This window comes from Solea senegalensis, linkage group LG11 (assembly GCF_019176455.1).
Source record: "Solea senegalensis isolate Sse05_10M linkage group LG11, IFAPA_SoseM_1, whole genome shotgun sequence".
In the NCBI taxonomy this organism is placed as follows: domain Eukaryota; kingdom Metazoa; phylum Chordata; class Actinopteri; order Pleuronectiformes; family Soleidae; genus Solea; species Solea senegalensis.
In genome coordinates, this window is record NC_058031.1 from 3,393,657 (window position 1) to 3,421,159 (window position 27,503).

The 27,503-nt window shown below is 41.5% G+C and overlaps 4 protein-coding genes across 13 annotated transcripts in view; 2 read left to right on the top strand and 2 right to left on the bottom strand.

The window, feature by feature from the left end:
- LOC122777375 (IQ motif and SEC7 domain-containing protein 1-like) overlaps positions 1-9,220 on the top strand; it is a 119,394-nt gene extending 110,174 nt beyond the window's left edge. For 8 of the 9 annotated variants that reach the window (XM_044038570.1, XM_044038571.1, XM_044038572.1 and 5 more), the window contains 3 exons: positions 588-764; positions 2,585-2,634; positions 4,910-9,220. In XM_044038570.1, the coding sequence (XP_043894505.1) occupies positions 588-764; positions 2,585-2,634; positions 4,910-5,446 (764 nt within the window). In that variant the 3' untranslated portion in view covers positions 5,447-9,220. The remainder of the gene's footprint in view (positions 1-587; positions 765-2,584; positions 2,635-4,909) is intronic. The other variant, XM_044038577.1, reaches the window with a different exon arrangement.
- A 1,173-nt stretch (positions 9,221-10,393) lies between these two features.
- Positions 10,394-13,286, top strand: gp9 (glycoprotein IX (platelet)). Its single transcript, XM_044038581.1, has 2 exons — positions 10,394-11,084; positions 11,729-13,286. Exon 2 carries the CDS (start codon positions 11,751-11,753, stop codon positions 12,492-12,494), a length of 744 nt encoding a protein of 247 aa, XP_043894516.1. The 5' UTR covers positions 10,394-11,084; positions 11,729-11,750; the 3' UTR covers positions 12,495-13,286.
- LOC122777377 (haloacid dehalogenase-like hydrolase domain-containing 5) lies at positions 12,846-20,385 on the bottom strand. The gene is made up of 8 exons (XM_044038580.1): positions 20,128-20,385; positions 18,033-18,236; positions 17,266-17,378; positions 17,083-17,176; positions 16,954-16,987; positions 16,668-16,842; positions 15,603-15,791; positions 12,846-14,365 (listed from the first exon to the last, which is right to left on the bottom strand). The coding sequence occupies exons 1-8, from the start codon at positions 20,233-20,235 to the stop codon at positions 13,969-13,971; spliced, it is 1,314 nt and encodes a 437-aa protein (XP_043894515.1). The 5' UTR covers positions 20,236-20,385; the 3' UTR covers positions 12,846-13,968.
- A 1,933-nt stretch (positions 20,386-22,318) lies between these two features.
- cnbpa (CCHC-type zinc finger, nucleic acid binding protein a) lies at positions 22,319-26,860 on the bottom strand. Of its 2 annotated transcripts, XM_044037499.1 has the most exons (6): positions 26,780-26,843; positions 25,714-25,774; positions 24,114-24,252; positions 23,836-23,901; positions 23,425-23,623; positions 22,319-23,306 (listed from the first exon to the last, which is right to left on the bottom strand). In XM_044037499.1, the coding sequence occupies exons 3-6, from the start codon at positions 24,247-24,249 to the stop codon at positions 23,183-23,185; spliced, it is 525 nt and encodes a 174-aa protein (XP_043893434.1). In that variant the 5' UTR covers positions 24,250-24,252; positions 25,714-25,774; positions 26,780-26,843; the 3' UTR covers positions 22,319-23,182. The 2 variants fall into 2 exon arrangements, with proteins under 2 accessions (XP_043893434.1, XP_043893433.1); XM_044037498.1 differs by lacking the exon at positions 25,714-25,774 and having other exon boundaries at positions 26,780-26,860.
- Between the last annotated feature and the right edge of the window lie 643 nt (positions 26,861-27,503).

Sequence of the window (27,503 nt, forward strand, 5' to 3'; positions counted from 1 at the left end):
GGCGTGGTTAATGTTGTCATTCCCTGCACTTGAGTTTCTCGCGGAGTCCTGGCCAGAACTAACTCTGCTCTTGTCCTTGCCACCTCGAGAAAGAGAGCACTCTGCGCCCTCAGAGAACAGCAGCGACAACCACATGTTGCGCCCCCTTTCAGTGCGGGGAGGTACTGTCCGCCTCAGCTTGTGTCTTTTCACTGCGATTTTATGTCTAAATATGTCACACGCGCTCATTAAAGATAATAGCCAGACTGTGGAAAGTCCGGGTGTATAATAAACCTGTCTGGGACATACAGAGAGACAGCAACCGAGACAATTCAGAGACGTTGATTATCAAACTTATTGGAATCATACAGAAAACAAAGTTATTGTAGAGACATTATTAGTTTTTAACGTTTCATGAGACTGCATCCAGGACTCATCTTAATGCCAGGGGAACAGTCTAACTACTTAAAGCTGTCTGCATGTGTAGGATCACTCAGGACAGATGTTAAAACCAGGTCTGGCACAAGCCCGTGTTTCACTTTTTTTTCTTTTTTTTTTGTTAAAGTCTGCCACTGTCTACTTACCTCACTCTTCCCCCCCCCCCACAGCTGAGCTGGAGAAGCAGAAGGGGGTGGTGAGGCCCAGCATGTCGCAGAGCTCCGGTCTGAAGAAGGAAGCTGGCAACGGCAGCATGAACCGCGCCAGCCTGGACGACACCTACGCCATGGGCGAGGGCCTGAAGAGGAGCGCCCTCAGCAGCTCGCTGCGAGACCTCTCCGAAGCAGGTACAGCCTTAAACGCCTGTGTTTCCACCGGCCGCCTTCTCCTCCGCGGGAAAGAAAGAAAGAGAGTGAGATAAAAATAGCAAAGTGTTATTTCACGGCACCACGCGATGATTTGTGAGTTTACATCCAATATCTAATCATTCATGATTGGACAGTTTGATGGAGTTTCAGGGATTTCAGGTGAATGAGGTTAATGAGCTTTTTTTTTTAGCCTATTTCCCATTTTAATGATATTTTTTTTATCATTATCATTTTTTTTCTACTTAGCGTTATATTTCCACTCCCAGTTATTTGTGACATTTCATGAAAATCTCCTCTTTTTTTTTTTTTTTTCCTTTTTTTAATTCACAATTAACCCACGTTGTCATTTCCTCTCACGTGTATATCTGTGAACCGAATCCCAGCCCGACGAATGCTCACCATTCCACAGCAGCTTATTTTCTGTCATTTTCACGTCGGCGACAGCGCCAGTGTTCGGCGCGGCCGCCGCCGCCGCCGCCGCCTGTGTCTCTGAAGCGCGGACACGTTTCATTACATCACAAGAATAACAGCTATGGGAAGTAATCGGGTGATTTAACCGGATTACAAAATGAAATCCAGTCAGGGTTCTGCGTCGCTGCTGACGCTGTGTTCTTACGATGATGAGAGGGGAAACGGTCAGACAGTGTCGGTAGCATTCCCTCCGCCCTCCTGTCTCCTGTGTCGCTTTTTTATTTTGTATTTTCTTTTGTTGGATTGGACGCAGGATGTGGCATGTTAGTGGGGTCAGTGTTTTTTCTCTTTGTTTTTCCAGTCATTCTCCATTTCATGTGTATTTACTGTGTTTTTTTCCCTCCCATACACATCAGGTACTCTCCTGTTTATGTGTGATTATCGGTCATGTATCATTGGCTGAGTGTGCCTAACAACGGCAGAAGCCCTCAGACTTGAATATGCCTGTAACATCCCATGTGCCAAAACAACCACTGTACTGCTTTTGATGTGTCTCCTCCTCTGTGACTCTCACTGAGACGGACCTTTTTGCCAACACATGACCAACGTGTCAACATCCACATCTTGTGGCAACGACTGAGTTCTTATTTTATCTGGACAAAAATCTGGGGAGAAAAAGTGTAAACAACGTTTCCCGCAGTATTTTGGCCTTTCAAACCTGATGCTCATTAAGACTACATTTATTTTAAAAGACAATCTGACCTAGAAAGTGCAGTTATGAATGACTGAGATTCATATGAATACAGAAAATAAACGGAAAAAAACTTGGTGTAGATAACACGAAGCTTAATGATGAGCTGAAGAAAGGCTGCATTTATTTGAAGACAAAAGCCGAACAGGAAGCCTCAAAAATCCGCTGAATGGACTCATTTTATTAATCATCATTTACCTTGAATCAAATGCACAATTTTGCAAAGTTGGCAGAAAGACGAGGCTGAACTTGTTTGATTAAAAAGTATTAAAGCTTATGTTTCATAGGGAAAGTGTTGGTAGGTGGAAATAAAAGTGTCGAATAATGAAAACTAAATACTCCTTGAATGAGCATCCAGTTTGAAGAGTGTCTTAAAACATTTCACTCACTGAAATCTCAGTCGAGCTTTAGTTTTTAACCACCTGTCACCCACCACACTCCCGGGACCTGGAAGTCCTCTCTCCCCCCCAATCCCCCCTCTTCGCCCCCCCACCACCCTTATTTGGACTTAACTCACAGTCACAATCCCGTTACACTGCCCCCTACGGGACGGGTGGGCGGGGCAAACCAAACACGTGTGTAGTCGATCCAGGAGTGCTGTCGATCTCTAATCTGTGGTATTGCATGTCTCGGGCAGGCAAGCGGGGGCGTCGCAGCAGTGCAGGATCACTAGACAGCAATATGGAAGTAAGTTTGAAGCAGCTGGTACCCAAGCTACTCTCTATGTGATGATGTGCACTGTGAAAACACACCCATTTATTTATTTATTTATTTATTTTTTATGGTCTTACACTTTTTTTTTTTTGCTTCATAGACTCAGCTCATGTGTTTGGATCATTTATTTATTTATTTATTTATTTATTTTTCCTTCCTGGGATGATGCCTTATATAACCTGCCTGCCTCAGTTAGTGTGCATGCATGGGTTGCCTTGCCTCTGATCGTGCCCCCTCCTCCTCCTCCTCCCCCTTTTTTGGAAAGCCACAGATCTCCTGTTTTGGTCATGTGATCTGACCGCGATACACTTCTTTTACCTTCAGACAAGCATGACTGTACTAATCCCTCCCTCCTTTGTCGCCTGTCCTCTGTCTTTCATTCAATCACGTCCGTTTTCATTTGGTTCTTCCTCTCCTCTGTGTCAGGGTGGTAGATGTGTAAGACTCTAGGAAAAACAGTCCGCCTCCTTCACTCTCCTCTTCCTGTCCGGGTCTTTTTTTTTTTATTCTTTTTTTTCCTCTCGTATCCACAGCTTCTCTTCAGTGTAGATTTTTCCCAGTCAGAGCTCTGCTGGTCCGTTTCAGTCGAGTCTTAATAAAGATGTGGATTTCATTCATTCATTTTTTTCCACTCATTTCATGTGCTCATGAGGTCACGCGTTGGTCTGGGAGCCTGGAAATGTCACCACTCTGCTTCTTTTTTTATTAAAAGTTGTGACGCGGTTTTGATCATCGTCTTCTTTGCCGATAGCGAGTGAGTAGGGTGAAGGTGTGACGTCCGCACACACGAGCTTTAGCTCCTCCTGCCTTCTGATTCCTAATTGAATGCTCACGTGTGGATGACGAGTTTTGCCTGTCACATCCTCTGCATGTGGAAACTGTGCCTCCGTTGAGTTTCACATGTTGCATGAGTGACTCTCAGAGGGTTTTCCGGCACACTGACTGACGATGGAGATGAAGTAACGTTGTCTTTTCCTGCTCCTGTAATTGTTATTGTTTGTTATGATTTTACGTAACGACTCCTGTTACAGATTTACAGTTTCTCGACATCAGTGTAGGATCCTTTCATCATGAAGTGTTTTTTTTTTTACTTTCCCAGCTGAATGATTTGTAATGTTGCTGCTGCCTATCATGAAAACATCTTTAGTTTCTCATTTGCATGCCCTGTAACATTTTGCTACTTGTTTATCTGAAGTAAGACGACAGCGACACCGTCCCAGTGTTTCTCCTGACATGTTTTTCAGCAGCGTTTCTGTTGTACCCGTGATGGCCCGTACTCATTTAAGTCAAAATAGATTTTTAACTATAATAATTATTATTATTATAACAATAATAATAAAAATAGTAGAAAACAATACTACACTAGTTGGGATTGTAGATTAATGTTTGGTCTTTTCTGTCTTAAAGGGGCTGTATGTAATATTATTCTGGTGAATGAACAAATCATTGCTTACACTCTGACTCTTAGGAATTGGATTTGGACGCACTCACCCGCACGCCTCAGGTAAACATCAGTGGTTAGCGTCCGCCCACTGTTACTGAAGCAGTGAGTCAATTGTAGTTTGCGTCGGAACAGTCTGCTTAAATCAAGAAGCACAACACAGACTCCAAGTCATGTCATGCCACACAGGAAAGTGACAGATGAAGAGTGAGAGTGTTAATTCATCAGTGTGCAGCTTAGCTCAGGATGTTCACTTGTGGCTGTTATAATAATAATAATAATAAAATTAAATAAATGAGTCATCTCTGCATTGACTGATGGAGACTGTGTCAGGGTTGCCACCATCTTAGGAGTGGCACTGACTATTACTCTTGTGCTGAAAACATTTACACATTTACATTTTCTTTTTAGTATAAATCATTAAATATAAAAGCAATCTATCAAAATCAGTTAAATGTCAACGTCAGTGTCTTTTATTCTGAAAAAAATTCAGAGTTTCCTTGTTTTATTTTATTTTAACAGGCAATGCAGCATCTAATAATATATCTACGGTTGTGACGCCCAGTGAGCGCGACAGAGATGCGTCTTTGGAACTTACGTACAGCCCCTTTAAGTTGCAGCAGGTTGGTCGTCACTTCAGTTGGTTTTGGAGTGAGGATCACGTTGATGGTGCTCAGTAATTTAGCTGCTGAATGAATGTAGGGGAAACACTCAGTCCTGCTGGTGCCTTGCAGCTGTAGTGCAGGTGTGTGTCGTGCAGTAGCACTTGCTCAGTGCTGTTACGTGTCTTTTGTATCCTTCCTGCAGGGGTCCATCATTAGCAGCCCGCACACGCGACGGAGGGCCACCACGCCACGTGAGGGCGCGCCCCGCGGCCAAGCCCCCGTCCCTAACTCCGCATCGACTTCCATCCTCGGGTCGCTCTTTGGCAGCAAGCGAGGCAAACCGCCCGCCCAGAGTCACCCGCCTTACCCGCAGGGCGGTCACCCGACCCTCATATCCCACAAGCCCCACCCAACCAACCTGCACCACACGGCGCAGGTGGTGCACACCCAGCTCCAAGGTCACCACCCGCAGTACTGCCAGGTCCCCCAGAACCCACCGCCGTACCACCACCACCACCACTACCACCCCCCGCCCCACACGCAGTACCACCAGCACCCGGCCTACGCCTCGCACGCACACCAACCGCACGCCCACCCGCAGCACAGCCACTACAGCCAGCATTCCCACTCCCACTCCTCGCACTCCCAGCACGCGGCGACTCACCACCACAGTCAGCAGGCGGGTTCGGCTCCCGGCGGACCCAAACCCAAACACAGTGGCATCAGCACCGTAGTGTGATGCTCTCAAACAACCGAGAGGAGGGAACTCAGTGAAGGAAAGGGACAATTGCTTACACCAAAGGGACTGACAGCAGAACTCTATGGCCTGTCCACTGTGTTTTTACTGCTGCTGTGATGGAAGCCGATCACACGCGGTCACCTTTTTTTCACCTCCAGGTCCAACTAATATGCAGGATGGAAACGGGACTCAAATCATCCACTAAGGGGCCTTTAATAGTTTGCCTGATGATAGTGGGCTTGTGGGCTTGGCCCTATCAGGGTCTTGTGTGTGTGTGTGTGTGGGGGGGTTGGATTCTATACAGGACGACGCTCTATATTTTAAACACACACCGCCGGGCCGTGGCTCCCCACTGCTTCACCCCCGCCCCTCCTCCCAATGGCCTGTCTTTAAGTTCACATAATCAGGTGGGAAGGCGTGAGGAAGAATGGCGTCATTCCTTGTGCACAGAAGGCGACTTCTCGATTCTTTGATTTCCCTCCGTCATGTGGACGCTGATAGAAAACCTTGGGTACAAACATCTCACGCCGACACGAGTCAAGGGGCAGGTGAACGAGCGAGGCGACCATTTCAGTCATAGTAGTTCTAGTGCTGTATTTACTGTAGCTGACAGCTGTACGTGTTGTCTCCTAGCTCTCATAATTAAATGTGCCAACTATTAATGCATAATCTATTTAGTCCAGACTTCATGTACAGTATATTGTGCGTAAAGTAATTTGTAAGATTATACTTACAGTTATTATTATTATTATTATTATTATCAGCAAAAATGAATTTTATCAGTATTATACTGACTCTGTGGTAACGGCATGTAGACCTGAAAGGATTGAACTCCCCTTCAGTCCGGCCTAGAATTCATTCTGGATGATTTGCCTTTTAAAAATGGATCAGAGGGAGGAGCCTCTGGACGGCAGCTGTTGCATATGTTTTCCCTGAAGCTGATTGGTTTGTTTGAATCTCGGTTTACTTTGCGCGCCGTGTCTGAGAACACACACACACGCGTGTGCGGGTTCATGTTACATGTCACGGAGGAAACCTTTTTTGCCTTTATCATATACAACAGCTGCTCTCGACTCTTACGCTGGACTCACGCGTACGCGGCGGAGGTCTCTTGCGTCGCGTTCACCTTTCTCAGCGTCTGCATGTGACAGAAGTCGAGAAACGTTCAACTGTCTGATTGTCAGCCAGTCAAAACACCTTATGCAAATAACGCAGCCAGTCATCCATCGTCTACCGCTTTATCCTCCACGTGAGGGTCGCGGGGGTCGCTGGTGCCAATCTTAGCTGACACAGGTCTGCCAGTCCATCACAGGGACAAACAACCATCCACTCTCACACCCACAGTCAATTTAGAGTGTCCGATTTACCTAAACGCACACACGAGGAGAACCATGCAAACTCCATGCAGAAAGGCCCTTGTTTTCCAACCGGGTCGCGAACCCGAGTCTTCTGGAAAAGGTTGTTCCCCCCGTTTTCTGCTTTTATAGAACAGAAGAACATAGAAGTGCACCAACAATGGCGTTCACTAACCCTCCGAAACATCGTACGTGTGAATCCAGCGTTAAAACCGACATCAAAAAAGAGAAATACTTTTTTTTTCTTTTCTTTTTTTTAAGAAAAATCCTCTTTTGCCTTGTTTATGTTTCTTTACTTCACCGACACACTTTGGTGAGTGGGAAAGACGTAAAAAAAAAAATCAATTCTTACATAGTGAAGTATTTTTTTTCATCCTTTTTCTATCACGTGTGCAATATCTTTGTACTGATTTTCTACATTTAAGAACGAGCGAGAGAGAGCAAGGTGTCCCCGCGTTTTCTTTTTCATGTAATAATAATTTATTTATTTTAGGGTTTTTTCCGCTGTTTTTTTGAAGCCCTGTCTTAAGAGTCTTTCGTTAAAAAATGAGCGCGCGGCCTGTCCTCGCGGCCTGTCCTCGCCGCCTCGCGAGAGGGACAGACTCGGAGCTCGGTGGAATGTCGAAGCAAATTTCTTTTTTTCTTTTTTGCATGTAATGTTATTGATGTGAGGCTATCCTCTGCACATTGTATAACAGAATCAGTGTTACCATGGCAAGTTAAAGTGCAATCATGTTCAGAAAAATCCAGACTTGTACTGAAAGTGGAAGTAAGTCTGTCGTCTTGTCCAGGATGAGATTCAGGTGAAAAAAAATAAAATATATATATGTGTATATACATATATATATATACACACATATATATATATCTTTCTCTTTTTCTTTTTTTCATTTAGGGAATATATAAATACTTAAATACAATAAACCATGGAAAGAGGAATGTGTGTATATATTTTAATAATAAAAAAACAAAGAAACGCTTCTCCTAGGGCTGAGACAAAAATATTTTGCTGGATAAGCACATAATGAAAGAAACACTTTCAATTTTCTTCAGGAAATGCAGTTATATATATATATTATAATAATAATAATACTACGATAATGCAAACTGAACAAGAACTGGGTCTGTGTAAAGATTTAACTTTCTACATTCTACAAATAAGAGTCTATTCTAAGTGTGTAAAATTAGTGGCAGTAATCTGTTCGTCCCAGTATTCAGGTTGTACATGTATTTTAACATTCACGGAGGACAAAAAAAACAAAAAACAAACCTCATCATCGCCATCATACGTCAGGCTTTCAATCTGCTCGGTGTGGATTAACAAAGAGGGTTCACGAGAGCAGACATATCACAGTAACGCTCAGATGAATGTGTCTTTCTGTCCATTCCACATCTTTAGTTTCTTTTCTTTTTCTACCTTCCCGGAATCTCGGGACAATGTAAAAACCAAGGAGTCTGTTTATGTCATTTTTATTTGTGTGTGTGTGTGTGCGCGTGCGCGTGTGTGTGTTGTAGTGCTTCCAACGTCTATTTTTAGTACCCCAACAATGCACTGCATGGATCTGATGCATCACGTATCCTTTTCACTGTGAGCTGATTGAAGAGGAAAAAAGAAAAAGAAAAAAAAAATCAGCCTGTAAATTTAGATTTTTGTTTTGTTGTTGTTTTGTTTTTTTTGTTTTTTTGTCACTTCCTTGTTGTTGACGTGTCGTCCTTGTTGTTCCATGTCAGGCTGGTCGTTGTCGTCGAAGCTCAGCATGCATTTCACCCACAGAAGCCATCGTGTAAATTACAAAAAAAAAACGTGGAGAGCGTTGCACTTCTTGTTGCTGAGGGCTTTCATCGTGTAAATACAGGACTTCGATGTGTGAACTGATCAAAATGTGTGGAAGGAAGGAAGGAAGGAAGCTGTAAAGGGACCAAGGGGGGGGTTTTGAAGGAGCTGTACATACTGTGTATACGATCAGCGCTCTCTATTCTGATATCAGCAGTCAACATCAGGATGTATATACGTCGCCTCATAGATGGACGTGTGAACATATCGATTGTCTCAGCCTCCGGCTGTCATGAACTGACATTTGTTGTAGAATAAAAAACAAAAAAAACACAAGACTGTTAGAAAGTCCGCTGCCATTCACACTCACCTCTGTTTTCACACATGCAAAAAAAACCCACACACACATACTGTACACGCAGTGAAACGTACACACACACGCACACACACATCCTGCTGCGAGCTGTTCAGTGTGGCGTGAGACACATTTTTAAAAACAAAAAGGAGAAAGTCAAGAATGGCCTCATTTATATGTGCATTCTGTTTGTACAGTGAGTAGTGAGTCAGTAAAGACCCCAGTTATTGTAAAACTTCAACTGTGACAATGTTGAGAACGCAAAATAAACAAATATATGACTTATGGTACACGTGTGCTTTCTTTTCTCTCCATGATAGGAAAGCGTTTAGCTCATACTGTGATCACTTCTGTTCTTATACGCTCCCTGGTCACTTTATTAGGCACACAGGACACCTAATAAAAGGGGCACGAGATGTGGTTTTCATCTGTTTCAAGACGCCACGTGTTGTGTGTTTGGAGAAGATTTTCATACCTTAGTTGTGACGAGTGGTTATTTGAGTCACCGTTATTTCTTCCTTTCTTTTTATTTCCAATCTGGCATCAACAAGGCACTTTCGCCCCGGAGAGCTGCTGCTCATTAGATATTTTCTCATTTTTTGGAGATGGTTGAGTGTGAAAATCTGTGTGGATAATCACACCAGCCTGTCACCAGCTCTTATAACTGCGCCACGTTCAAAGCCGCGTAAATCACCGTTCAATCATGTTGCCATTATGGGGACTGGCTCATTCAAAGAGCCGTCCCTAATAAAGTGGCCAGTAAATGCAGATTCTACACTGATCCCTTGTGTCTTGTATTGTTGTTTTTTTGAGTGCTGTTCAAAATGAAGTGGTCCCAGTGGGGTGAATAAAGATTTGCAGTAGAACGGACGATGGTGGTAGCACAGTGGTATAGTGAGTTGCCCTTCAACTTGAAGGTTGCAGGTTTGATTCCCTACTCTTCTAGTCTCCATGCTGATGTTGTTGTTGTTGTTGTTATTTTCTTGTGCAGAAATACAGGAAAGGAGAGTGCTGCCTGTGGTCACGAAATATCAAGAGAAATCAAAGTTAGGGGAGAGCGTAGTGTACAAGAAACAGTCTGAAAGAAAAGCATCTGAGTTTAAACCTGTGAAAGAGTACAAGGGCAGAAAAGCGTCTAAATACACTCATCCAGTGATAAGCTCTCATGTTTAACACGGATTTAAAAAAAGACGAAAAAGGATTCTTAGATTTTTCTGATGCGGTCGAAAGGACGGTCGTTATAATGAATGCAAAAAAGGCAATTAAATTTGTCCTGGTTCAAAATCAGTACAAAACAAACATAAATAGAAGCTGAAAAACATTAAAAGACGGTATATTTTGCTTATTTTGCCTGTGTCCTATGGTGTACTGTCTTTGTCATGCATTGTGTTGTTAAAAGGTAGAAAATGCAGATAGAAAATACCTGAAACAATTGTGTAACTAATTGTTACACAATTAGTTACTATTAAAAAAAGAAATATCTGTGAGGAAGATATAAACTTGCCAGCCACCAGTCTTCATCTTCCATGTTTCTCCAGTCATTTCTTCTAGTGTTGCAGCAGCAATTCCACCAGAGGGCATTCTAGAAAAATGAAAAATGAAAATCAGTGTCGTTACACCACCTGTGGGTGAGAATGCTGCACACTGTGTCAGTGCATCGCCATGACAACAGTGTGAATTCATACACACTTACCTTTCTGCGTGAAAGCCGTTTCTTGACTTTGTCTCACGTCCGCGTCCATTCTGCTGCTTTGCAGCGCCACATTTCTCTTGATCTTATTCATTATTCAAGATCTCAGAGGTACAATCAAGTCCCCACATAGAGCTGCACAGAACACGCTCCCAGCTGTGTTTTGCAGCACTGCAGTGGACGACGGTCATGAAAGTGATATGCTCTTATCTCCTGACAGCAGATGGATTTCCCTCATGTCAACTGCGCCATAACCGTGCAGTGTCATTGGTGCTTTCTTCAGACTGACGCCGCTCTGCACTGGGTGTGTGATTATTCTGCCACGGCTGGTACAAAATGAAGGGAAACCTTGAGGTCAGGAAAACGTTCAGAAATGTTCTTAAAGCGACATTGTTTGATGAGCAGTGAAGCCGTATTGAGATTGTGAGGATGAGGTAACGGCCAGGTTGGATTCACTCTTAAAGGTGTGTGTTTTTATTTTATTTTATTTTATTTTATTTATTTATTTAAATATACTGAGATGTGTTTGTTTCCTTCTTATCAGCAGCTCAGCAACTCTACATTAAAACCACATTCTGCACTTAGTCTTAATTTAACATGTCAGTTTTTTTTTGTTTTTTTTTAAAAATATGATTTCATGTTATTATTTTACTGGAAGAGATTAAAAGTGATTTACAGCAGCTCATAAAAACGAATACACATAACAATCCAGAAAACAAGACGATCAAGCACAAATGAGCAATATGGCGTGTCACATGAATGATATCTATATATCTTCAACAGTATTAATGACGGTTTAAAGTGTGAAACTGAAGTAGTGGCAGAATTTTTGTTGTAGATTAAACGATGGATTATTTCTATAAATGTGGAAAGGTGAAGCATTGAGTTGTGAAAGAGCGTTGCAGTGATGCGTCCAGGGAGTAATGATGCTATAGTGCCATGGTTCTCAAACTGTGGTACACAGAATGTATAGAATACTTTCTGCATTTTAAAAATGCAATAAAAACTGTCATTTGTTAAATCAGTTGAATCCTATTTAAACAGATTAAAGTACACAGCCAAGGTTATCAGTGTCTTCACGGACAAACCTTATTCTATTTTGCTGCAGCATCCTCTCCTGACCTTGCAGGATGCCCCCAGGTGTAGTCTCAGCGGTCTTCCTCCTCCTCACCACATCATGTGCACATGCAGTGGGTCCGTCATGTCTCTGTTCAGTCCAGAATGCGTCTCTGCAAGTGAACTGCAGCTCGCTGAACCTCGTGGAAGTGCCTCATCTGTCCTCCGGCGCCACCGAGCTCCACATCCAGGACAATCGTCTCACCTCGGTGTCCCCGGGCCTGTTCGAGAGACTGGTCAGTCTTAAAAGGGTCTCCCTTCATGGGAACCCCTTCCACTGTGACTGCGGGATCCAGTACCTGAGGAACTGGCTGCTGAAGAACAGAGAGATGGTGCTGAAGGAGCCCACCTGTGCCAGCCCGAGCTCTGTGGCCCAGAGAGCCATCGCTGACCTCACAGACGACCACTTCACCTCATGCGTCGTGGCGAGCTGCACCGGCGCCACTTACAACACTGTGATGGCGGCGATGCTGTGCTGCGTCATCGTGCTGCTTCTGTGGAGCTTGAAACTGGCCAAAATGTCCACCTTCACCCTGTCCATAGAGAAGAGACACACTGGGATTGAGGCCGGCTCTTTGCAGTCACTGAAGCCGAGGTACCGGAGGAGGCTGAACACGGTGCAGTCTGAAGCCAGTGTGGACCTGGACATCAATGGTGCGGAGGACCTGGAAAGGCCACTTGCACTCAACATGGAGTTACTGCCTCAAGTTATTGATGTGTTGCATAGGAAGCACAATATAAAGATAAAGGCTACCTAATGGACTAGACCTTGCTGTCTGGTGCAGGGACTAGGTTTTAATAAAACATCGCAGGTGACCAACAGAAGGCTGTTTGAAGCTCTGTGTCTGTGGCGTGTGGCAGGAGGACCAACGTACACATGGAGACAACAAACAAACCTATGGGTCATCACGGGAGGGAGCTGGGGCTCGTCCCCCAACTGACCGAGGGGGAAAAAACAGACACCATTCCGACTCTTTTGTTCATGTTCTCACGACAGGACTGAGCATTTACTTTGAGTTACATGGAGACAATTCATATTTTGACAATCTCCAACAGGATATGGATCATTGCTGACTAAAATAAAAAACACAAACACACACAACACAGTCTGCAAGTATCTGTTCCTGTATTTACAACGAGTGGACTATTACAAACGTGGAGCAGTGAAAGGTTTTGTCCTTGCATCGTCCTCGTATCTAAATAAACTGATAAAATCTGATAAAATTTTACTCCTGGATTTAAAATGTTCTACAACATCATCATCATCATCATGGATGGGTTATGGCTGGACGACATGGTAACACGTGACAAACATGGCAGTCTCTGATTTGTGCAAATACTGTTCAAGGCTCTCACAGCTGGACACAATACAGACAGACAGACAGACAGACAGTACTATTAGAGGACAGTATTGCACACCTAAGTGTTGTTTTTGTACAGTATCACTCTCACATCCATGCATAGATTTTCCATTACAAGTGACAAAACTAAAATGTCATGGGAATTGTAAAACATTTGTAAATTGTCATAATAAATATAAGAGGATTTCAGGATTTGTAATAATCTAAACGTTAGTTAGATAATAAAAAATATTTACTAGGGGTAAAATAAGGCTGTTTTTTTTTTGTTTTTTTTACACTTTTCCTTAACGACAAATAGGTTGTTTAAGACTATTTTTAAAAAAAGGTAGCGGTAAGGTTAGTAACAGATTCCCAATTCATTTCTCCTCCGTTTTTTTTAGTGTTGAAGGTTTAGATGATGACCTTTATTCTGTAAATGCTGTAAATGTCAGGTGATAAAACATAGTGCACAGTGTTAGGCTCCTACAGGTTTAGGCCTGGGTCACACTTTTCGCACTGTGTCTGTGTAGCATCGCATTTCCACATGCTCGTGCATGTGCCCACAGTTCTGTGTCACGCTGGCATTTGTTTGTCCTCATATTCTTTGACAACTGGGTTGTGTAGATCAAAACAAGAGCATTCGATCAACTGGACCGGAAAGTGTTGTGCTACAGGGAGCAGTGTACAGTCAGTGCTTAAAGGCCATGACTCACCAATGACTGAGTAGGTTTCATGTGGACCACCATGGAAATTACGTCACGTGGACCTGAGCGGACACATGGAATGCGTAAAAGTATGACCCGTGCCTTATGCGTGAAGTGGAACAATGCTCCACACCTTCTCTGCTAGAGCCTGCGTGATGACTTACTGTCCTGTATGTCACTTTAAAACTCTACTGAGGCACAAACTTCTCCTGCTCAAAGATGAGGTCCACAGCTTCGGCCACGTCCTGCACGATGTGGCCTGGTTCCACCAGCGCCGGGTCGAATCGGAAGTCGCGGTGCCCGTGAAACACGGTCTCCTTGATGCAGTGGTTAGCGTCGGAGGGGACCTCTGCTTTGGGGTTGTAGACCCCAGTGCAGACGAGGACAGACTTACAGGAGGTCGCAGAGGGCAGAGCCAGCTCGCTCTCCCACAGGTTGTCCATCTCCTCGTCCTGGGACACTGCAGCAGTGGATCCTGTGGCCGCCACCATCTTAGCAACAGCTTTGGGGTTCTTTCTAGCAACTCTTTCCTCCAGGTAGCGGTTGTATAGATTGGCGCCGTAGATATCAGTCATGAGGTTGTCCCTGAGAATGCAGGAGGAGAGAGCTTAGGCAAGATATTAAAGTGATAATTCAGCGTGGCTGTATGAGGCACTCACGTATAGATATTATCCCATACAAAGCTCACTGCACTCTGTGACTACAACAGGACAGAGGCACGTGTGTGCTCAGTATACTGCAAAAAAATGTAATTGACTTAAATTCATCTAATCATTTTTGGACTTATTTACTTATTAAGGCTGAAGATACTTAAGATAATTGGTATAAGATAAAAGGTATTTTTTCTTGTTGCAAGAAAACTTAACAAGTGCCACATAATTCTGCTTGAAACAAGTAATTTTTCCCCTAATCGTGGTTATATTTTCTTGTTTTTTAGAGGCATCTTTTGCAGTGCTAAAAACCAGAATCGAACCCAAAATCTAAACCACCTGCGGTATACAATGTTTGAAGAACACTTAATCTTTGGCAACCTTTTCCAACTGGAAAACAAAGTTTGTGTTGCTTTGTAAACCCCTGCACCAGAGTCCAGAGAGAAAATCAGTGATTTTACATCACGACACACGAGTTGTTGATCCACTGCTGCCTCCATCAATACGTTCAAAGCTGTTATTTTGTAACCTTGGTGTTTAAAATCCTTTGATTTATCTAAGTAACACAAACTTACCAAATGAAGCAACAACCCCAGTGTCCCAGTGTGGTAAAAAAAGTGTACACTTAAGCTGGCACAGGTGAGTAATCTGTATTTCCCGGTGTCCACACTGGCAGCCATGTTTTCACTGAGCACATACCTGCCTCTCTCTTGTGGATTTCTAGGAATGCACACAGCTCAGTCAGTAAGACAGCCACTGTGTGTCAGCACTTTAAAACAACCACACCAGACCTACGTCTGTTCATATGCGTGAGAAAGTTTGCATTTTCTGCTGCAGGGTGCGTCTTCACAGATGAGGAAGAGCCAGCAGGACAACACACAACAGCTGTGACAGCACGACAGCAGCATAATTGTAATGGAAAAAAAGAAAAAAGTTGAAGTGAAACATTCAAGGTCTGAAATGAAAGTGTGATGCGTTCACTCTCATACTTACGGGCAGCTGAAAGGGAAAGATTCCATTTTTTCCACACATACTTTTCTTTCTTACATCTCAATAATATTAGTCTGCAGCTCACAGCCTCATTTTTAAAACATGCTGATCATTTAGACCTAATGTTTCCCATCACCGACATTATCTACATTTGCAAGACAGGGAGAAACTTGGTGTCTTACCCTATGGCGTAAAGAGAAGTAATGGGAAGTTTCCATTGGCGCTGCATGGTCTGGCTTCGGATGAGGTATTCTGCAAAATGGTAGGTGAGCTCACTGGGCTTCCCCATGAGAGCCTCATACTTTAGATCTTCACCTGTTATCTTCTTATAGATGTTCTCTAAGCAGACCATAAATGTTCCGTGGCCAAACCTGTGGTAAAAAACAGAGACATACACTGTTAGGCCCAAACCAAATGTCCCCGCTGAACATTTAAGCCCTCAACTCTCCCAGACTTGGCTGTAAATAATATACACAGACATGCTTTATTAATTCACCTTGATGACAACCAAAATTTAATTTGGTGATTTGGGGACTTTATTTTGTTATTTTCAGTTGATTTAAAGACACAATATGTAACATTTGAGCATTAAAATGTCTAACAAAATAAGACTAATTGTACATATTTTGTTGAGGAGAGTCCAATAAGCTTTGAATCAACTGAAGTCTGTATTTCTATTTAAAGTAATGGACCATTTTGTTTTGATCGTCATCCGCTTCACACCATCTCTGCTATAAGTTCAGCTGCAAACCCCCTGTAATTGAGGAAAGAGTTTTGTCTTTTGCTTTTGTTTTTATTTCATTGTGTGAAGCAAAAAAATACTATTCCAACTATTCCCATAATCCCATGCTTCTTTTTGACATCATCAAACTAAGTCTTTTGTTCCTGTTTTAACTGAAACCCCTGAAAGCTACTCTGTGTTTAAAAAGGACATAAGGGGCTATTTTTAAAAAAAAATTAATAAATGGTGATTAATAGACTTTATCATTAATAAACTTTAACTAAAAGTGCATTTAGTGGTGGTTTAATACCACTTTTTTGTGTCTGATACTGATATAAATACTGTTGATAAGACATCTGTTTACATCTGGTTTACATATTGCATTGGACTTTGGAAATAACTCCTGACTGACTGACCCTCAAAGTCTGTGAGTGTGTGCGTCAGCTTCCCCGACCGTGCTCTAGTTAGTTATGTTGACGTATAATTGTATATTATCTGTGACGGCAGTTATCTTTTTATAGCTTACCGTGGAGAATGTGCCTCGGCCATCCACATGAGGTCCATGTTGCAGGCGAGCAGGGGAAGGTGGGGCTTCTTCTGGGTTTGGTGAATACTGCTGAGGTTACCGTTGGTCAACAAGACGTCGATTATCAGTTGCAGGTTTGTCTCCCATCGAACTGGCTCCCCAAACAGAACCACAGCTGTATGAGAAATTATACAGGGGAAAATATTGTATATTAGAGAAAATCTGACAAGTAACTCGAGGCCAACTGTAAAACATTTGAGTTAAAATAAGAGTTACATATTCATACCTTCAACCTTAGGGTAGTTTGCAACAGGACTGGACTGAAATGAAAGTAAAAATGAACACGTGCTGCAGAGTAAGACTTAAATATGCTTACATTTCTGCAATGTGTGTGTAATTTGTGACAACATCTCACCAGCAGTGTGGGTCTTCTGTTGTGGTCCACCATGTCCAGCAGTGGGTATGACTCCCTCAGCATATCAATACTAACAACATTCTTAAACCCCAAACTGAAAGAGAAACACAAGAGCTTTACCCATGTTTAATTTTAAATAAGTAATAGATATGAAAACGTGAAAATAACAAGATTCCAAAATACTTATGAGCAATTTCCAGGACTGGTCCTTGTCCTGACACCAGCACACACTTATCGTGGAATTTCTTGAACATCCTTAAGGGACTGTGTGACATGATGACTTGATCTTGTGTAATCTGAAAGCAGGTCAAGTGTTAGTGAGTGTTTTATACGAGATGTGACAGGGAGATTAAAGCTGCAGTGCGTCACTTTTAGTGATTTATTTTGTTTGTGCCTCTGTTTAGTCTTTGTTGACAGAACTGTGCAACATTATTTGTGTGCTGCATCGTTCATCTGAAAACATGCTCTGTCAAGCAGAATGATCAGACCTGACAGCGGGTGTGTGTGTGTGTGTGTGTGTGTGTGCGTGTGTGTGTGTGTGTGTGTGTGTGTGTGCACGTGCACGGGCAAGAACAGTTTTCCCCCATCAAACTGCAGAATGACCAGATTTTTTTTGGAGCAGAATTCACTTCTTAAACTGAAAGCTTTGCCTTTTCAGTCATACTCCAAAATGTTTGCGGGCATCTTTCTTTATTAGCACAACGTTGCCTGTCTTATATATAAAACAAGTCACTTCCTGTGTGCAGCGCGAGAACATATGCGATACGAGATCTTAACACCGCTACACTGAAAAAGACGAAGAGAGCCCTGTGGAGCTGATGGGCTCAATCACTATTGTGTGAACTCATTTGACAAGGCTGCCAATGTAATGGACATTTGTTAATGTTTAAAAGTGACGCACTGCAGTTTTATACCTGAAAAACTGTGCATATTCGTGTTTGAGAACTCACGGGAACTCCCAGGATGTGAGAGAGCTGATCTGCTTTTGTTTGTCGGAGGCAGTTCCCTGCATTTGTGACAAAAACAACTGGCACCACAAATTGTCCCTGAGAGTCGACCAGCTTCTCAAAAGCCCTTTTTGCAGCAGGGATTGGCAACCTTCCCCGGATCAGCACGCCATCAATGTCGAACAACAGCCCAAAGCTTGGCTGTGGCTGTAGACGTAGACAGAAGCACAGGCATGTTAGAGTTAAACTGGTTGAACCACAAACAAACTAACCCAAACAGCACAATTTCCCTTTTTTTAATGCAGGTAGAGAATGATTTGAAACATGTGTGGTTGAAAGGGGATTAAAATAAGAGTGAAAACATGACTCACTGGGCTTTTGATGTGGCTCATAATGATAGAGGAGCAAATAGGATTAGTCTGAGCACACTGTGAATGCAGACTGCAATTTTACAGGATCATCTGTGTGTTGTGATTTAAACTTCTCAGTTTGGGACAATATGGATCCTTTATTATAAGTGAGCCCACAGTGGAAAGCATTTGGTGTCCCTCAAGGCTCAGTTCTAGACCCTCTTCTCTTCCCACTTGTCTCTATTTTTAGGAGGCACAGCATTTCATTCCACTGTTATGCAAATGATCGTCAGATTTATGTGCCATTATTTAAGCTGTTGATATGTATTTTATTTTTGGTTTTATTGTGCGGCTGTTTCTTTTACTCACGTTGTATGTCTTTTAATTTATTGTAGTTGTTGTTTCTTTAGATATATTTTATCACCTTGTGTGAACTTTTGTGTCTTTCATATATTTAGTCTTATAAAGTTGGATTGGATGGTGACACAGCCGTACATAGAGGCTCCAGTGTCACGAGGAGGCACGAGGGGTTTTGGCCCCCTCAGTTTCTTCCTGTCTAATCTATGTGAGAGTTGATAACAGCTCTTCCTGTTGATTTTGACTGAACGTCACTCATGACACTGTTCACTCTGAACATAAAGTATGTTGTAAGTCTGTTTACACTTTATATATTATTCTATGCTAATTATTTCTGGTACTTCTAAATATTCTAGTCTAGTCTTGGATTCATGTTTACAATCTAGTACCTCCCCTTTTTCTTACAATCTGTGCTTACAAGCATTGCCGTTTTACCTGCTTTGAGATTGACAAAAAAAATGTTTTTGTTTATGTTCTTTTGCAGGTAGCCTATAGATTCAAGATCCTTCACTGTCATGTAACAAGTAACAATCCAACATTATTATTAGTGATGAAATTATTATTATTATTATTATTATTAATAATAACAATAATAATAATAATAATAATAGTAGATTTTATTTGTATTGCACTTTACATTTGAACAACAAACCTCAAAGTGCTACATTTTAAAAACAAGATAATAAAAGAAAATTCTTTGTGCTCAGTGTTGACTAAAAATTACAGAAACAGCATAGACAAGGTAGACAATTGTGAATTATTATATAATATACAAGAAAATAGTGGTACAGAACAGCAATACAATACAGAAGAATAGTATAAATGTAAAATTAAAAAAGAAAGCTGAAAGTTGCATTTAAAACAGTTACTTGTGAGAGAGAATATATACTGTAATTAATGTGAAATTTACTTTGGAACAGTAGTCCATTATTTTATGTTTCAACATATTTTTATTAAATATTTTTATTTCATGTAAAAAAAAAAAAACAACTTGTCCCCTCACAGTTACAAAGAAATCCTCAATCTATCCATCCAGGTGTAAGACTAGCAGTTATATGTATATTTTTTGTGAGAAAAAAAAAACATATAACACTAAAGCCTTTATCACAAATATACTTTATGGTATTTGTGCATTTTATTTCCCTGTAACTGAGGCTAAAACAAAACAAAGACTGGTTGTTTTGCTGCCCTTGGTCGCTGTTCCAATATGTTCCAATGTGATGTTCCAACACATTCACATCTGACTAAGTTTCAAATGCGACGTCCATTTGTTTCACACTGCTACACTAAACAGGTGAAACACACTGAGAAAGTATTGACTGTGTCAACAGCAGCGCATTGTTTATCTGAGTCGAGATAAACAGCAGCAGCAGCTGCGGTATGAGCCGTACCTGAGTTCCGCAAAACCCGCACCGAGAACCCCAAATCCCGGTTTTTCGTCCGGCTTGGCGGTTACTCAGGGTGCCTAAGCCCCGGTAAAGCGACACGAGTCCCCTCATCTCCTTTTATTCATCGCCGGACGAAAAAGAGCTGTATAAAAAAAAATATAAATAAATAATAAAAGGAACCACCGCGACCCCCTCGTAAAGGCACAAGCCGGCTCACTCCGGCTCCTCTCCGCTTGTTTTCGGTTGTTTTCTCGCCTGAATTTTCACTGGGCGAGACGTGATGACGTCATATGAGGAGGCGGAAACACAAGCCCGCCAGAGTATTAAAAAATAAAATAAATATGTTTAATTTTTTTATTTGTATTAAAATGAGAAAGAGAAACTGAACCACGTCGATTTTACAGATGCGTATAATTGCTACGCTCGTGTGAATCTATGGAAAATATTAAATGTGAAAATGTATTTTGAAGATAAGACATATTTTTTATTAATACATTCAAATTTTACAAGTGGGTAAAATCACATGCATTAATGTTAGTGTGTTAAACCTCGGTTTAAACATAAATAAATTGCTGCAGCCAGTTACTCTTGAAATGACAAACAACTAAAACAACTAAATGTTTTATCATGTTCTTTTCACATGGGAAGCACGAGAAAGATTCTGTCGTCAATATATTGATTTTGTATGGCAAATCATGGCACATACACAAATACAATTTTATCAAAAAGGTTCCCTGATTTTACTGCTTTGGTTAAAACTCTCAATTATGTTAATGTTTGTATGTATAAATACATAGGCCTATGTATTTAATATATATTTTTAATTACTCTGTATGTTACTATTATTATTACTACTATTTTTATTTATTGCTACAAATTTTTATTTATTGCCTATTCTTGTACGTGACAACAGTTTTCAATAAAGTTATTTTAAAATGGAGCGGGGGGGGGGTGGGGGGTCTCCTGCTGCAGCTCCGCCGGAAGGAGCCGTGCAGCTGCGGAGCGGAGCAGCAGAGAAAACCCCTGCTGCCATTTTAGACACCGAGGTGAAAACTGTAAACACAAACATTGTAGTACGGCACAGCATGGCATAGCACGGGTTCTGCGTTTCAGTGACTCGCCTTCATGCGTTTAAATGACCATCGTGTTCATCATCAATATGTTTCACCGATCACTGCAGCTTCCCGTGAAGGTGTTCCATTTCCACCCACGAGTCACTTATTCGCAGGCAAGAAGGCACAACATGGATCCTGGTGGATGACTTCATATTTAGCTGTCCCATTTCAAACCCCCTCCTCCTCCTCCTCCACCATTCTATCTTTAGTGCACTGCTGGTTTGCTGTGCAGTCCAGTGACTCGTGTGTGCCTCGCGGCGAGATTCTGTGCAGCAAGAAACCTTCGGGAATTTGACATGAGAAATGTGACACCCTGCCAGGTTTAAACAGCATTCTCTGAAAATGAATCCTCAAAGCATGCACGGAGGTGGCTAAAAACACACCAATACACTAGTGAGTTTATTCTGAGACATAACTAGGACTATATTTACATGAGGTAACATACTCTAGCCTTTACTATGTAAATATCAATTAGCATAGATTGGATTTATCCTTTTATAGACATATTTTATTCCCTGCACAAGCTTTGTCATTCTAAAATGTTCCTAGTTCCTGTACAGCTGTGGGTCGAGTTCTCATACTAACATTCATTTTGCCTGAACTCTGTATTATATATAGTGTGTGACTGCTACTATAACCATAATTCACTAATTTGGGATCAAAAGTCAATACTCACTAATACCATTATGTCCATGACTGTTTTAACTCCAATGGGACACAATTTGATAAACATGTATACATAATAAAACTTGAGATAACCTTATTCAGTTTAAACTCATCAGAAAAATACTCTTTAAGTGACAGTTTCCACTTCAAACTATTGTCTTAATCTGGTTAAATCAGCCATGCAGATTCTGCAGGTGTCCTGCCAAGGTAAACACAGGACAAAGCCAGAAAATGTCTACAAAGAAAGCAGGGTCCACTTTGTAAGCTGTTACCCTAAAACATAATTGTACACCCAGTCATCCATAAACCCAAGTGAAGAACAAAATGATCTTTCTTCATAAAACGTGAATGAATCACTTGAGAGCAAACACCTGTAAATAAAAACGTATGGACTCAAATCAGACAAAATGTCATCCCCGTGCTCCTCCAGCTTTATTGATAGTTTAAAATTACATTTCTATTTTCTAGGACTTCAGTTGCACTTTCCTTCCGACTTAAAAACTGAGTACAAGCAAATGGTATTTATACAGTAGTCTAAGTGATATTGTACAAAAATAACATTTTGATTTCTGTGAAAACATTTTTCATTCCCAAATAACTCCTAATTCTGCTGTTCCAACAACTGTTCTTGATGTTCAATTTTGCCAAGGTAAAAAAACAAAAATTCCAAAGCCATTTTGAAAAGGAAAAGTCTACCTTGGACTATTATATTTAAATTGTAAACAGATTTCTATAAAAGAACATGTCTCTTTTACCTCCAAAAGAAAATTTATATCTTAGCAATATAACATGTAGTTTGTCATCACCCTCTTTGCTGCTTGTAGGGCTGAAATGCATCATGTTATGAAATGTTTCCATGTCATACTCTCTTGGCCAACTCATTCCACTAAAACGAACCAAAATAACCAATACATGGAAGTTCGGTTTCTATTTACTCCCTTCTGCTATCTCATTTTACTGAGACTCACGTCCATAAGCTCAGAGGTCCTATAGATGCCCATATGTGTTGTCCCATTTATTCATCTCTGATCACCAGTGGCTTGGAAAGGGGGGGTTCTTAAACAAAGCATTATACATAACACCGCTACCAAACTAAAACATTTTTGTATTGAATGCAGAAGATATTTTTCACCCCTTTCTTTGTATTACATGTCGAGAGGCTCACTGGCCTGGGACTAGCCTCTGTTAGCCGACCTTTGGCCAGTGAAGAGGATTCAGAGAAAATAATACAACCAACCATCAATCTGAAAAAAAGGAGGGGCAACAGAGGGCACTGATTATGCGGTGGCTTCAATGGAGCAGTCTTTTGCCATGTGGCCTGCCTTTCCACATTTGTAGCAGTTAGTCTCAGTGGCCTGGGATCTACTGCAACGCACAGCAACGTGACCAATCTCGCCACACCTGAAAGAGACCAGAGACACAAGTTTCTTTAGAAAGACAATATTTAATTAAGCACCGTCTTGTGCTGCCCCCCATTTAGCTCAAAACTTAAAAAAAAACAACATGAAAACTCACTCACCTGTAACATTTCACCTTGTCGCAAAGTTTCTGGATGTGACCAAACCCACCGCAGCAGTAGCACTTCTGCTCGTTGGCATGTTCACAATCGCGGGCCACGTGACCAGCTTTGCCACAGTTGTAGCAAAGCTGCTCCCTCTCCTTTTTGGGCTCCTTGCAGTCCCGGGAAATATGCCCAATCCTGTGGCAGTTATAGCACGCTGTTAAGAAGGGAGGGGAAAATTATTAACAAAACATCATGTGGTGTTCTACACATGAAAATTGTTTTGCTATAAAAATGCATTTGTATTTTAAAGATTCATCCACCACTGAAATTGAACTCTTGATGAATTACCTTTACAACTGCCTTATTAAGTACCACTCCACAACAAGTAGAAGGAAATTAATTATATAAAAGAAAAGCAATGCTCACCATCCTCAGAGTGACAACAATCCCTGGCCATGTGTCCCTGGTCTCCACAACGATAGCAGAACATCTCTGAAATGACAGGGGCAGATCAGTGTGAAAAGAGGACTACAAGATTTCAAAAATAAATGGCACTGAGCCATTCAAGTGCTAGAATCCTGCCTGTAGTCCCAAACCTACAAATAATGAGCACACAAACTGAAGTTAAATAGAATAACGTGGAGCACAGATATTTTTGCAATATTTATCTAGTAGAAGGTATGGCCCGTGTAGCGTGTAATTACCCTTGGATCGGCCCCGGCCCCTGCTACCTACACGTGCGCCACCACCACCACCACCACCGCGGCCCTGGGGACAGTTCTTGACCCAATGCCCAGAACGGCCACATCCAAAACACTCACTGTTGACGTTCATCTCCATGACCTAAGCAACATAAACAAAAAAATACAATGAATATCAGTGAATTGTTCTCTATTCTTTCCGTTAATGCTCATATGAACTGTTACATTGTGTGCAGTGCAACAGACACACCTCCAGGATTATTCACTAAAAACAAACAAAATCTGTATTTTTCCCAACATAAATTGCCATAACTAATTGAAAGGTCTTTGTGCTGACTTATTTCAACCGCAACCCTCTTGCTGAATGATTTGCAATGAAATTGGTGGAAGACATTACATGGCATTTGTGTGATGTTGAATTTCTAGTGCACACAAATATAAGTAATCACTGACATACCAGCTAAACCCTGACCCTAAATTGTAGAAAGTAGTGTCTCATAGTGTCAACCTTTTCAGCACAGGGTTAAAACCATATAACATTAAAATAGCACATTCATTTTGCCACTGGTGGTTAAACCTGTTCAGACTACAGTGCCTTTTATGCGCATCCAACTTGTCGTTGTTGTGAAGACGCTCATCTTGAATGACATGACACATCCACCCGAATGTGTGACAGTGGTTTCTACTCAGAGACAGTTTCCCTTTTCTTTTACAAAGTGCTGTAGCCGGTTTGTCAATGGCCTGCAAGTCTGTATGCAAAGTTTTGACACAAGCTCGCTGTTAAGTATAAAACCTAGCTGCATCTCCAGACGTTGTGGGTGTAACTGCCACACATAGACTCACAATAACTCACCATACGGTTTGGAGAACGATAACTGTACATGCCCCCTGTACTCTTTTGCTAGTTTATCTATAGCGTCCCTTTTTATGACAAACTGCACCTGCAATGTGGCATTGTTCATAAAGTATGCCGAATCACTGACATTAAAAGGACTGAATACATTAAAGGAAATTTCTCCTTTGATATATACATATAACATTTAAGTGATGCAACTGTTTACAACTGAAACTGACAACAGCTGACATGCCAATGGTGTGTATTTTTACTTTGCTGGAATGAACACTGTGCCATCAAGACTGACCTGATTGAGAGATAACTAATGAAGCTTTTTTAAACAAGATTAACAAATCATCCTGAGAACCATTTGACTTGTTTTGCTTTTAAATCGTGTTAGCAGTTTTTGTGGAGACTTATGTTGGGTTTTTCTACAGCCAATGCAAATCTTTGCCAACTCATACAATATAACAGTAAAATGATAACAAAGATAAAGAAGACTGCTTGAATTAAACATTTATTGACAATTAATCTGCAGTTTGCATTTTCAGTTTATAGTATAATACAGATTATGTTTTACAAACTTCAATACAATCAATTCTTCTACTTCTAGTCTTGTGTCTGAGGCAAATTAAAGCACACAACTCACATCAATGTTTGAAGGGACAGCCAAACATGGTGACTACCAGAGGGGGGTCTAATCTACAGTATAGGGACATTTTAAAACAGCTGTAGGGTGTATTATTTGGGGGCATCTAACTAACTTACAATTTCTTCAGTGGTATCATGCTGAGATCACCACAGGCCAAACTTCTGTTTGCTGATGGTGCTGAGGACAATTAAGCCAATGAGAATGAGAGTTAATCAGTAATCAAGCCCCATGTACTCAAAAGATGACAACTCCAGGCTTTGGGTGATGGTAATTGGGCTAACTTGTTGCTTGTATTTATTTGCAGTAGAAGTAACACTTTGGAATCTGAAGTCGTAGCTTATGTAATATCAAAAAATTGAAAACAAAATACGCCCCACGAGCCTCACAACAGCTCGTTTTCACCCAAGTATTGAAAGTCTGCCCGAGCGAACTGACTTTTCCTTCCACGTGAAGCTACACGCCGTTGACTGCTACAGGAATGGACATGAGAGCATGTCGTGGTTCTTGTGCTAACTTAGAAAGCTAACTCGAGGGGATAGGCACGCATCCTCGTGCCATGTAGACCAAACCTCCTCCGAACCACGGGCATCGGGTAAAGTAATAATTCAAACCAAGAGATTAGTTTTCAAAAGGCTCATCATGTGCTACATATACTGCCTAAAAAGAATTATTCCTACTAAACGGACTCAAATGCCATAGGTTGAGGCTACGCTAGCGTTGGCCTAGTCACGTTGATTTCACTGCGCACTCGCGAGACCCGTGGACTAGCTGGCTAGGTAGCATATGCTAGCGTACCATCAAGCGAACGCAACCAAGAAGCACGTTTCAGTCGACGATCGCTCCCTTTCTCTGCCAAGAAAATTGGGCAAACGACGCTCATGATAGTAAATGCTGAACGTAGATGGGTTTTGACGAGTAATCTAGCGAATACGGCACGAAAACAAAATCTCCCGCGCAGAACGCAAACATCAAAGTCGTTGACGGGCTAACTTTAGCAGGCCGCACAGCGGAGCCACGGCTCCATTAACGTGAGCGAACCAAAGCGGTGTGTTCACACAAAGGAAAACCGAGCAAACCTCGCGTTTGACACTAAAGGTGTCTGGGACGCGTCGTAGCGTCAAACTTTGCAAATATACAACATCTTACGAACAAATAGATCACAGTGCGGTTTTATTTGCTTACCTCGCTGGATAGTTAGCAATATCAGTGTTTACGCCTCCTTCTTTGCGCTACATGCGGTGGGAGCAGGAGTTCCTGAATTGTCATTCACTAAAAAGCTGCGCTGTCATTGGCCACCTATTCTTCGAACAGCTAATCAGACGCGAGCGTGCCTGGACACCGCCTCTGCGAATCAGCCAATCATGGTAGTGAAATTAGCTTCTTCTTTTTTTCTCCCCTTGAATTTTTAACATAAAAACATAACACAGATATCGGGTGATGTATACAAACATTAAAAGCGACAGTACTGACGCTACTGAGACGTAACAGTAGCTACGCATAAGCTAATAATAGACAACAAATTACATTTATACATGCAAAAGATAAGGAAAATATGTAGATATACAGTGCTTAAAAAATGTAAAATAACAGGGGGTCTATCGGTTTTATGTTTTTTAGAAATCTTTGAAAAACTTATCTAGCAAATAACTGAACTGAACTGAATTCACATTTTTATACCCATTTTGAGTCGACTCACTGAGATCTTCTCTGAGAAGTCAAAAATAATCAAAAGCATAACATTCAACCACTAAAACTAATTGTTCTCTTCAGGAATGCAAATAAATAACTAATTTGACATCTTAATAGAGAAATAATAATGTGCTTTGCTATTTTTTCTGTTTTGTTTTTTGTACAACACTAAATTTGATCATTCCTGGATAGCAATAATAATTATTAGCTTCAACCT